We start from the raw sequence: 13,160 nt of genomic DNA on the forward strand, positions 1-13,160 counted from the left end.
TTTATAAAATGTCGCATAGTAGTACCATTTGGTTTGGTTCTATCAGCATACAAATGTTACATGGGTGAAGTTACCTAATTTTTACTGAGGCTGTTAGGTGCTGTTTTGTTTCCTTCCATCTTTCTCAGGCTTTTTGCTCCCACTGCTGTTGTCACCGCCCTCCTGTAGGCTCAGCTGGGCCACAAGAGAGCTTTGTGGCAGTTTCTAAACAATCACTTTTCCATTTTCCTCTCACTCACTAGACTTTGCTTCATGTTAAACACAAGTATTAACACATTTATGCTGTAAAGAGAAAAAAATCCTGCTTATATTACATTGCGGAGGAGTGAATTCAGGTTCTTCATAGATGATCCCAAGTTCCTCATAATCTGGTTCAAGTGTGTGTTTGAATTAACATCCTCCTCTCTCCATGTATCCTATGATGTGGAAAGTATCCTCTCTGTGCAAAAATGCATTTAAAGCTCCACTCATTCTTAACTTCCCATTTGTTCTCTCTGTCATGGAGATCATTCCCATGTTAACTGAATCTTTGCATCACCATAATGGTTTACATATACTGCAGATGGTGATTATGCTGTATCATGGTCAGATGTCTGTGTTGATGTCCTCTGACATGACTTACTTTATGTCTCCTCTCTGTCTCTGCAGCAGCACCCCTGATAACAGGTACTTGGTGGAGGTTTTTACCTTAAATTGAAATCAGCCTGATTAAACATTATGATGGCATGTTCCTTCTGTCCTACAAACCATGATGTCAGTCTTGTAGTCTGAACTTCTAATAGTGCTTTCAGAATAGTTATGTTATTGTATGTATTCATTTACCAGGTAGTTGCAGAGATATCCGTACAATATAATCTATGAGGAGAGTCTGAAAATTGTTGTTAACTGTGCCAATGATTCCGTTAGCACGCAGGTGTTTCTGTCCATCCTCACACTGAAAGAGACATGGCATCCCTGCCTACTCTCCTTATCACACCAGAAAAAACTTAAATCCTCTTCCCATTCTACATATTTTTTTCTCTCACATATCTTTATCTCTTACATGTCTTTCTGCCAACATAGTTTTTTCTGATCTCCATCTTGCAGCTTTGTTTACATTTATATCTAGTTTTGAGTGAACTGAAAATCCTTAGTGTCAACATAATGAAACATCTATTGCCTCAAACATTGCCACAAGGTATCTTAGCCTCCGGTGCTTTTATTGCGATTTCCTGTATTTGGAGTCTAACCCACATTTTATTTTGTTGTTGTGAATAAACAGCCATCGGGCTGACTCTCTGGGTCCTTGACTGGGAATCTTTTAGAGTAACTTTAAGGAAATAGCATCCAGGGATTGTTTCAATGCAAGGAGGCTGACCTGGCTGTGGTCAGACAGTAGGTCACGGCAGAGTTCAGAAACATAATTTCTCCTAAATTAATTTAATCTGCCACTAAAATAGGTCAATTTCCATTCTCCTATTAGAAACCATAACAAAAGAAGGTTAAAGAGGGCAAAAAATTTTCAGATTAGCCAAGTGTAAATTCTTTTTTTTTTTTTTTTGCCGTGATTTCATTTGTATTTTAGAAGGAAGAGTCAAAAGGACAATCCTTGATTAAAATACAGCTTGCAAAGTACTATATGCAATGCCTTGGCTGGCTTGCTTTGCAGAGATGGATCAACCCTGGGTAATGACCCAGGCATCTGCAACTTTATTAATCTTTCATTGCCAGTGGCTAGAAGATAGGTCAGGAAAAGAGAGAGAGAGAGAGAGAGAGAAATTAGTCACCTACTAATGACCTTCTGATTTAGACCCTGTGTTTTTGGTTTGGGCCCACATGTTTTGTTTGTTTTTGTTGTAATTGGAAGGACAGATATACAGAGAGAAGGAGAGAAGGAGAAAAAGATCTTCCATCTGGTAGTTCACTTCCCTAGCGGCAGCAATGGCCTGAGCTCATTAACCAGGGTCCCAAGGCTTTGGGCCATCTTCTGTTGCTTTCCCAGGCCACAGGCAGGGGGCTGGATGGCAAGTGAAGCAACTGGGACACAAACTGGTGCCGGAATCCTGGCCTGTGCAAGATGAGGACTTCAGCTACTAGGCTCTCAGGCCAGGCCCAGGGCCCAGAACTTTTAACTCTATAACTTTACATCATTTTTTTTCACAGTATGAAATAAATATTTTTGGATCTGTTGCTTCCAGACTGCATTTTCCTTGTCTTCTCCTCACATATTTATTTTAATACATCATATTTAAATCTAAGGAATTAAACTGCTGATTAGAAACCTAGAGTGTATGGAAGAGCCTTTTTGCCTGTCACCTCCAGTGTGTCATCATCAGTGTCGGACATTGCTCTGCACGAATGGGGTGTGTGCTCAGCAGGGTCCCTAGAGGAGGTTCCTGAAACCTCCGAGTGGAGAAGGTTCAGCTTTGGCTGCTGGCATTCTAAGGAGCTAGAAACAAGACAACTGGGGTTTTGATACTTGGTCTACAGATTTTTACCAACTTCCCTGTCTTCAGGATGATACCTCATCTTCAACTCTTTTTTTCTTTAGAGACTTTATTTACTTTTTATTGGAAAGGCAGATCTACAGAGGGAAGGAAAGAGAGAGAAGGAGAAAGATCTTCCATCTACTGGTTCACTCTCAAGGGCCGCAATGGCCGGAGCTGAGCTGATCAGATGTCAGCAGCCAGGAACTTCTTCTGAGTCTCCCACACGGGTGCAGGGTCCTAAGGCTTTGGGCTATTCCTCTACTGCTTTTCAGGCCACAGTCAGAGAGCTGGAAAGGAAGTAAAGAGACGGGACACAAACTGGTGCCCATACGGGTTGCTGGCACATGTAAGGCGAGGACTTTATCCACTAGGCTACTGCACTGGACCCTATCTTCAACTCTTGTATGCCCAGTGCATATCTCTCTACTTTGCCTTTTCCTAAGAAAGACAGGGTAGGGTAGACGGGGGCTTACTCAGTAAACTTTTATTGCTTCTTTCCCAAACTTTTGGATTTAGCCCATTAGAAGTTGTTTAATGTTGTCTTAGGAAGGGAGCAATTTAGGAGAGAATTTTGGCTGTGTGTTCAACCTGCCAACTTTGTTACTTTGTTGAAATATGTCAGTGTAATTATTATCATGCTGTTAGAATCTTTTAAATAAACTCTGTTTTCCATGGAAGTCACATGTTACTATTGGCATTCTAAATATGTACTTTAGTTGCAAAATCAAGTAGAAACATAAAGGAATATGAGTTTCAGGTTGGTGCCAACTTTCTTTACTACTGTGAATATAATAAACAGTGAAATGGATCTAGAGATAATATAATTAAAAATATCTCTGCATTATTGACCAAGATGATGATAATCAATGTTAGTTCTTAGGCACAATCAAGTCCTCTTTTTGGGATAAGTTTGCCACCATAATTCAAAATACCAGACGCAGTAAGGGACCTAGAAGGTCCTTTATTCCAGTGGGGGAAAGATGGGACGGAGGCAGAAGGAGAGAGAGAGGAGAAAGAGAAGAGAAACATCAGAATGACAGAGAGGGATAGGCAGATCTCATACCCACTGCTTTACTCCCCAGATGCCTGCAACAACTGGGGCTTCCAGGGGCCAAAGCCAAGAGCCAGGTTCATGGATGGCAGAACCCTACTACTTGGGCCATCAGATGCAGAGATGGGACTCAATTCCGGGCATTTCAGCCTGGGCTGTAGGTGTCCCAAACAGGGGCTTTTCTTTGTAACTACTTTTTATAAAACACAAGTGGAGGCATAGGTGTTTGGCTTAGTGGTTCAGAAGTCTGTATCTTCTATTGTAATGAATCCTGTTTCCACTGCTGAATCTAGCTGTCTGTTAATTTGCAAATCCAACCAGGCAATGGTGATGTCTCTGCCACCCTGTGGGAGACTTGGATGGAATTCTTAGCTCCCAGCCTCAGCCCAGCACAGTCCTGGCTGTTGCAGGCTTTTGGGCCTCGGGACAGAAAAGGGAAGCACTCTCTGTCCTGTCTTTCTCTCAAAGAAGAAATAACCAAATAAATAAAGTTAACATTTTAAAGAAAAAATACCACAAATGGAGAGGGATCTTTTTCTAGATATGTACAATAGTGTATGCCCATATTATTTGTCTCACCCTTTCTAAAAGTTGAATATCATTTGAATAAATGGAAATACCATAATTTTTTTTTTACCAGTTTCTATTGATAATTAGCTTTGGACTCATCCTAATTTGGAACTACTATGAAAAACTGCTGTTTTGTACATAGTCTTTGCATTCATGTATTGTGATTGTAGAGAAAAAATTTGTATTCTTTTTAGCTACTGTTTTTGATAATAGGTTGTAAGTAGATTACATTACTTACATTGTAAGTAGATTAATGGCTTTTTAAAAAAAAATCTGCTTGAGCAAAGATTAGGACTTCTTCAGCCAAGTACAATTAAACTGAGAGGTCAACATAAAGTCATAAAATCCTGGATTAGCAATTTATGTTTAATGCAGCAATTTCCTTCAAGTCTTTGTGTTTATGATAGCATAAGCATTCTTTTGCCATTCAAAAATCATTTCCACTCTGGTGTCAAAAGTCACCCATCCCCATTTCCTGCTTCAGGAAGAGCTCTGCATAGATGGCAGACCTTCAGAAATCTTTGAGGAAGTGTGAGTTCATTGAGAAGTAACAACAGTGAAATACAAGGCCACGGGCTAAATGTTTCTGTTGGTTATTCTTCTGGCTGTTATTGTGTTGCATAAAAATGGCACCAAAGTAACAACCTACTTAGATTAGTGATCTTCAAAATATTTCTAAGGGCTTTAGACTTAAAACAATGAATCAGGCAACTCAATAAGCCAGATAGTTGGGATGAAAAATTGTTTTCTCTGTCTCTCCCTCATCCTCCATCTCCCTCATCCTCATCTGTTCACATTGGGAGAGTAACATTCTTTTAGAAGCTGATTGCTTTTTAAACTGTTGGACACTTTTGGAAACTACTGGACTTGCTGTATCACTTAACTTTTGGATCTAGCTTAGTGAACATAAATAAAAAATCATGTTTATGTTGCATGTGTACATTTTAGAAACTCAAAATTTGGTTTATAAAATAATTAGCTGAAGTATGCTTAGGCTGTGAAGGCCCTAGTGCTAAGAATATGCCAAACATCTCTCTGTTAAGAAAGAAAAATGCCACAGGTTCCGCTGTTTTCCCTGAACCCATTTTAATTATTTAGAAACATGAATCTCTGACAGATGGGAATGTTTTATAATTTCATTAGCAAATACATTTGTGATTTTATTTTCATGAAAAGAAGTCATAAAAGAAATCAGGACTTTGCTGGAATAACTTCATAAATATACATATTTCCAAATCCACTTTATTTTATAGAAGAATGTTTTTCATCCTACAAAAAACCATTCAATTTAAAGTACATAATCAAAGAACCCATCATCATATCTTTTTTTTTTTTTTTTAAGATTTTATTATTATTGGAAAGCCAGATATACAGAGAGGAGAGACAGAGAGGAAGATCTTCCATCCGATGTTTCACTCCCCAAGTGAGCCGCAACGGGCCAGTGCGTGCCGATCCGAAGCCGGGAACCTGGAACCTCTTCCGGGTCTCCCACGCGGGTGCAGGGTCCCAAAGCTTTGGGCCATCCTTGACTGCTTTCCCAGGCCACAAGCAGGGAGCTGGATGGGAAGTGGAGCTTCCGGGATTAGAACCGGTGCCCATATGGGATCCCGGGGCGTTCAAGGCGAGGACTTTAGCCACTAGGCCATTGTGCCGGGCCCCATCATCATATCTTTGAACATAATCTAATCCCAGACATATTCTCATGAATATATACAGGAAGTCAGATAACTATTTGTTGGGAAGCCAACAAGGTAAATAGATATACTGACAAAACCATACATGCTATTTTATGTTAAATTAGTCATATTCACTTTTGTTTGAATTAATAGTACAACAAGAAAAAAAATTAAAATGATATAATTTTAGATAAATTTTTCCATTAGAGGGAATAGTTCTTAATATTTCAATTAGCATACATACATTCATAGATATGTACATATATTGAAGTTTTTTGACAGATTTGAAAGTGAAGCAATTAACTTGCTTTCTCCATACCTCCTGATTTTTGTCTAGGTAAATTGTTGTTTTAAAGTTTAAAAGCACTTTTTTTCCAGTTCTGTAGTCATAATTCTTATTGTGTACCATGTTCTATAATTAAGTAAATTTGCTCAGTCCCACAGAAATCCCAATAGTGACCCTTAAGTTCAAGATTGAGAATAGGTAATCTGCATTCTTTGTAGAAAAGTCATAAAGGAATAAGAACAAGTAATAAGTGTTCTTTGTAGAAAACTCAGAAAATAAGAATGAACTAATGATGGTCCAATCACGAACAACTTATAATCATACTTGATTATTTGCTGTGTGTATATATATACTCTAGAGTATATATGGAATAATATAGTAATGTTATAGTAATAATATAGTATATCTAGCAATAGTATAATTTTATATTATATAGTAATAATATAGTAATATAGAGATAGTTTAATTTATAAACTATCATAAGTTCACACTATGTATTCTCTAATTAATGTGTTGAGGATTTTTCTATTTATAAATTTAATTTCACCTGTTACTTCATTGACTATATAATGTCTAAGGATATATCTTGACATAGGAAGCAAATTCCACCTTGTTGTACATGAATATTGGACCTCGTTTTTTCTGTTTATAGTGAATGTTCTACCATCTCTCTCTGTACACATATGTGTGTGTATATATACATCCCCCCACCAAACGATGTTTTGTTTGAATCAATGAAAAAATGTAAATCTTAAATAATGCATATATGAGAATTATCTGGAGAAACAGAATGTGTGTGAGTGTGTGGGTGTATGTACAGAGGGGGAAAAGAAAACAGTGAAATAAAGAACCAGAGAAATTTATTGTGGATTATAAAGGATTGGCTGACATAATTATGGAGACTCAGCAGTCCCACAATAGGCTGTCTGCAGGCTAGGGAATGAGGGAGGCAGGTTGCATGGCTGTGTCCAAATCCAAAGGCCTCACAATCAGAGAGACCAGTGGTGTTAACACTCAGGTCAGGGCTGATGGAATGAGAACCTAGAATATCGTTATTACAAGTCTCAGAGCATGAAGGGCAGAGAACCTGGAACAGAAGAAAGATGTCCTTGCTCTAGGAGAAAAAGAGAATTCACCCTTCCCTATTCGTATTTGTTTTACCCAGGCCTTTAACCAGTTAAAGGGTGCCCACCCACCTGAGTTAGGTCAAATCATCCTTACGCATAACACTAATTCAGATGCCAATCACTTCTAGAATACCCCAGCACACACACAAATGTAGCAGTCAGCCAGTTGAGGATCCCTTAGTCCTGTCATGTTGACACTAAAAAGTAACATCACGGGTCTTAATGCTTAATGTCTGTCTCTCCTGTAAGCTCAGTGGAGGCAGGGCTCTGTTGCTTAGTTCATCTATATATCTTCAACTCTTACAAAGGATCGGCTTCTGAAAAATCTGGGCCTAGAGTATAACTGTTGTACACAGTGGAAATGAAGCAAGACAGGACAGAAGAAGAAAAAACTAGTTATGAAGAGAGGGAGAAACAGAGAGATCCTTTGTTTGCTGCTTCGCTCCATAAATGGTTACAGCTGCTTCTGCTGGGCTAGACTTCAGCCAGGAGTGCCACCGTCATCTTCTGGGATTCCAATGTGGGTGCAGGGCCCAGCAAAGTTGGCCACCTTTCAGTGCCTTCCCAGGTGCACTAGCAGGTAGCTGGATCAGGAGCAGAGCAACTGAGGCTTGAACTGGTGCCCAAACAGTTTGGACACTGCTGGCAGACATCAGCTTTACTCACTACTCTGCATTGCCCATTCCTTGAAAAGCCATCTTGGCGGTACGTTGACACATATAACTCATTTTGGGGATACAAATATCATAACATTTTCCCTTAGGAAATAAACATAATATTTTTAACTACCTAACCTGCTTCTCTATAGTATAAATTTTCCTATATTTTAGCTTGCAAGCATTGGGAGGGTGGGGTGTGGAAGGCTCTCACTCATCTGACCCTAGGCAAGGAGGAGGCTTAACTTGCTTCAAATCCACCTAATTACAATGAAAGCAAAAATGAAACCCACTCACCAGTTGTTTACCGAATGAAAGATTTCTTAACATTTCTACCTCTGCTTTATTTTTACTTCAGGAGAAGTTGTTATCCAGATCTCTTCAGAGGGGCGAAGATCTTCAGTTTGACCAGGTATGTCAGTTATGGGGGAATAATTTTTCCTGGAAGGAAAACGTACATCCTAATAGTTTGGTCCAAATATAGCAAATATTAAGTAATTCCTTTATTTTGTTTAGTGATCTTATATGTCCTTATAGCACAGATTCATTCTGGAATTGATAAGCTTTTGTTTAACAGGTCATCAGATGAACTATGAATTTTACTGATTTTGATTCATTTAGCATTTTAAAACTTTATACTTTTTATTGCTGATGTCTAATGTGATTTGAAATATTTCTCTTTAATGTGACTGTTTCCAACTAAACTTCCCAGATTGTTTTTTTGTGTACCAATTCCTTCAAACTTTCACATAATGACATTTTACTTTATAATATTTACCTTTCCTGTTGGGGTCTAAGAAGTTGTGCTTACGTAGAACATCAGGATCTAAACTTTCATGTTACATGCCTCTAATGTAAATTCTACCTCTTAACGAGATTAAATGTTAGATCAAGTCACATTCTACCGTAATTATTACATATTGATTATTTCAGTAAAACTAGTAGTTCAGATTAGGTTTCTGTTACTGTGTTAGTGTAATTTCTGTTGCTATAATAAAATACTTGGAACTGAATAATTTCTTTTTAAAAAAAGGAGGAGTATGTGCTTATTTAGTTCCAAAGGTCCAAGAGTATGGCTTTGGCTTCTGCCTGGTAAGGGCTTCATGATTGGGGGCTATCACAATGGCAAGAGCACATGTGGAAGAAATCACATGGTGAGAGAGAATGAGGGGCTTGCTCTTTTATGATAACCGACTCATTCTGCAACATTAGCAGCACTTCCTTTCATACTCCGTGACCAAACCACCTCCCACTACATTGTATTTTTTAAAAGCTGCTACCACTTTGGGGACCAAACCTCCAGAATACAAATCCTTGCATGATATACTCAAATCGTATTGCATAGCAGTTGTCCATAGCAGTTGTCACCTGTTTCTGGATCACTTCAGTCACAATTATGTATGGAAGAAGTAGAAATCATTGTTCCTATGAAGTGAGTTGATGGGATAAAGAAGACTGGTAAAGAATTGTTTGGTGGCAGCTTAACACGGAATGCTCTGTTCCTGGTCGCACTGCAGACTCAGAATCACCCAGGGTGGAGTTTTGGCATCTGTGGTTACAGCAGCTGTCTGGGTGATCTGATGGATATGCTTTGTAAACAGCCACTGAGCCAAGACATCATACAAAGGAAGGCCTCTGGTACAATAATGAGATTGCCTTATGCAGTGCTTTTCAATTCTTACGCCACTGCACAAGTTAGTTAGATTATGCAGATCCTGAGTCTGCTCACTAATCATAATGTATAGTCAGGATTTGAAATGTAATTGTACAACATCTTAGAAAAAAATTCCATTTGCCTTCTTATGTAAATGATTGTCAGAAAACAAAAGTGATCATGCCTCATAGTTTGATTCCTGCTCCCTCCTCCCCACCTCAAGTACAGTAAGTCATGTGTGGTATAAACTGGTTTAGTGCATATTGATACAAACAGTACAAATACTGTTTATTCTTCCTCCTTTAGAAATTAAAAGGGATTTCCTTTAAATGATACTGTTCATTATTAATATAGATTCTTTTAAAACATGACTACATAAAATTATAATTTTGTTTTTCATTTCAATTATCTGTATTAGAAACTATTTCCTTGTCAAATTATGGCATTTTATGATAGAAGGATGATTAAGAGAGGGCAAAAGTAATGAAAAAGAGAATAGCCCATGAATCAAATTAACTGTCTCATTATTTGTTATTTCCTAGATGAAAAACAGTTTGAACTTATATGTATAATGTGAATTATCAGGAATATTAAATGTTTGATTTCCAGAGATAACCAGTTTAATCTTCATTAACTGGCTCTTTCTTCATATCATTAAGGAATTCAAGGGGATACCAGGGCTATTCCTGTAACCTATAGTTTTCCAAATAAGTTAAAAAAGTGAGGCATATTTGATTATATGATGATTTAAAAGTATGATTTTATAAGCAATGTGTTGAGTCATGTATAAAATTCTTGCAAAGAGATTCTTTCTTGGGCCCGGTGGGGTGGCCTAGTGGCTAAGGTCCTCGCCTTGAATGTGCCAAGATCCCATATGGTCGCTGGTTCTAATCCCGGCAGCTCCACTTCCTCTCTGTCTCTCCTCCTCTCTGTATATCTGACTTTGTAATAAAAATAAAATAAATCTTTTAAAAAAAGAAATTCTTTCTTAGGAACCTGGTGATGAAGAAGACAATAAGGGCTAGTAATGGAGGCTCATCTGGCCACGCAGGGCTCATTCATCAAAGAATCTGCAATGTTGACCTAGAATTCCAATAATTTCAAAGACTCCTCAGTGTTAATATTGGCTGTTCATGACACTATACTTCTCTTTATGCTGTCCATTCTAAAACATGGCAGCTTCTTTGTATCATATTTCTAACAATAATTTGTAGATATCAGAGTAATTATGACTCTTCTATGTCATAGTAATTTACAGTAAAGCAGATTTTGCTAACTCAATGCACCAATTAAAGTAGGTATAACATATACTACCCATGATCTGAACTAGTTATGCACAAGTTTGTTCCCACAGCATTTCAATTTGGGGTTCTAAAAATCAGAGATATCAAGAAAAATATTCAAGGGGTCCTTTTCTGATTTATGAAAGGCAGCAGTGCTTGGGACACAGTGCGGTCACGTTTGTTTCCATACTCCTTCATTCTATGTGATGGTAACATTTGAGAGCCACTGATGCTCCTGTGCACTGAGGACCTCACCAAGCCAGGGAGCAGACTTGTTTTTCTCCTTGTTCCCTAACAGCTCTCCCCAAGGTATCTGTTCACAATCAAAAATGTTATTGAAGTGGATTTTATGTGTGTGAGTGGATGTGGAGTTGGAAGAAACACTGAGCTAAATGGATTAGATTAGAATGTTTTGATTGTATGCAAAGCTTAGTCAGGGTGACTTTATTGCTTGACCAAGCCCACGGTTGCTGTTTTAATTTTTAAACACGTTTGCTGCATGTGAGGTCCTATGTTTCTTCATGTCTCAGTGATCACTGATAGAGGTAGGAGCCTGGCGTCTGATGTGACTTATTCTCTGCTTGTGTCTTGTGTTCTCAGTTGATAAGCTCCATGAGCTCAGTAGCAGAGCACTGCCTCCCTTCCTTGCTCCGCACCTTGTTTGACTGGTACAGACGCCAAAATGGAACTGAAGACGAATCGTATGAGTACAGGCCTCGGTCGAGCACAAAGTCTAAGGGGTGAGCAGCTTATTTTCCCTTCTTCTGCCTGGGATCCAAACACTTCCAACAAAGGAGAGGCAGGTGAATCTTCAGCTGAAGATGATGATTATTTGGTTTCCTTTTCCCAGGGAGGCCTTGGCAGTCCTCAGAACATCCACTGTGTTCGGTCTGGTCATTGCACTTAGTTTAGTGTGGGACTTCTGTAGGTGCAACTTTATTTTAAAGCTACGTTGTACTTTATTTTCATCTATAAAAGTTGCTATTTTTATTTCAATTCACTTTTAAGTGCTCACATGTTCATCTTCATGTATTTCAAATACACAGAGTTTTTATCTACAGTTAACTCCTGTAATGCACACAGCAGCCAGGACTGAGCCAGGTGGAAGCCAGAATCCCAGAGTCCCATGCTGGCCTCCCTCCTGGCTGGCAGAGACTCAGTAACTTGAGCAGCGTCTACTGCCTCTCAGCATGTGCATTCAAAGGAAGTGAGTTCAAAAGTAGAAGAGGATGCAGCCCTCTGTCTGTATAACTGTGACTTTGAAATGAATAATAAATAAATCTTAAAAACAGCTGAGTAAGAGTAAGGACCAGATCCAAGGCACTCTGATTTGTCATGTAGGCATCCCGGTTGGCTGCTTAACTGTGCCACAGTTCACACCTCTTGTTTCAGTTTTCTGGTTTTTTTTTTTTTTTTTTTTTTTTTTTGAGCATTTATTTGAAAGGCCGAGAGAGAGAGAGAGAGAGAGAGAGAGAGAGAGAAGTATCTTCCATCCACTGGTTCACTCCCCAAATGGCCACTGCGCCTGGGACTGGAAGAGCTGAAGCCAGGAGCTTGGAACTTCTGGATCTCCAACATGGATACAGCGACCCAAGCACTTGGGCCTTCCTTGGCACATTATCAGGAAGCTGAGTCAGAAGTAGAGCAGCCCGGACTCCAGTTGGCACACATATGGAGTGTTGACACTGCTTAACATGCTTTGCCACAACACCGGTGCCATGTTTCAGTTCTTAATGAAAAAAAGAGTCAATAATCAAGTGTATAGCAGTGCTAAGTTTTTAGGATGAAATTTATAATCCCCATTTCTCTTTAGTAATTATTTTAGCTTAGGTTTAGTTGCTGACATGGAATAGTGAAATATGTGTGTGAACATGCAGTATTGGCTTAATTAAAAATCTCGTACAGCTGCTACTGCACATCATACAGAACATGAACACATTAGGCAATATGAACCTCTAACCCCTGGTTGTTTGGAAACTTGCAGTCAGTGCTAATTTTTGGGTTCTTGTTTCAGGGATGAACAGCAACGTGAAAGAGATTATCTTCTTGAAAGGCGGGACTTAGCGGTAGATTTCATTTTCTGTTTAGTTTTAGTTGAAGTTCTAAAGCAGGTAAGTCTTTTTTTTTTCAGCCGCGTCTGTATTTCACACATTTTGCTTACTCTGCCTTCATGTTTCAGTTTTCTCTCTTGTGTTGGGCCTGAAATGGTGGCCCATGCCCACTAGACCTCTCATTAAATGCACATCTTCCGGTCGCCTGGGGCTCTCCTGCCCTGTACCTTTCCATCACTCCCTATTCTTTTTACATCCAAGATAGGAAATCTTGTTAGCAAATTATAGCTGAATAGAAATTGCATTAACTATAGTCTTTGACCACTAAGTGGGCTCTG

General features: G+C 38.9%; 1 protein-coding gene across 10 annotated transcripts in view; it reads left to right on the forward strand.

Annotated features, from left to right (window-relative positions):
• The window catches only part of FRYL (FRY like transcription coactivator), a 247,737-nt gene that overhangs the window by 124,974 nt on the left and 109,603 nt on the right, over nt 1-13,160 (forward strand). For all 10 annotated transcript variants that reach the window (XR_009246299.1, XM_058670127.1, XM_058670121.1 and 7 more), the window contains 3 exons: nt 8,193-8,246; nt 11,372-11,511; nt 12,786-12,882. Coding sequence is in view for 9 of the 10 variants with exons in the window: in XM_058670127.1 (XP_058526110.1) it covers nt 8,193-8,246; nt 11,372-11,511; nt 12,786-12,882 (291 nt within the window). In the remaining variant the exon portion in view is untranslated. The remainder of the gene's footprint in view (nt 1-8,192; nt 8,247-11,371; nt 11,512-12,785; nt 12,883-13,160) is intronic.

Source organism: Ochotona princeps, chromosome 11 (genome assembly GCF_030435755.1).
Source record: "Ochotona princeps isolate mOchPri1 chromosome 11, mOchPri1.hap1, whole genome shotgun sequence".
In the NCBI taxonomy this organism is placed as follows: domain Eukaryota; kingdom Metazoa; phylum Chordata; class Mammalia; order Lagomorpha; family Ochotonidae; genus Ochotona; species Ochotona princeps.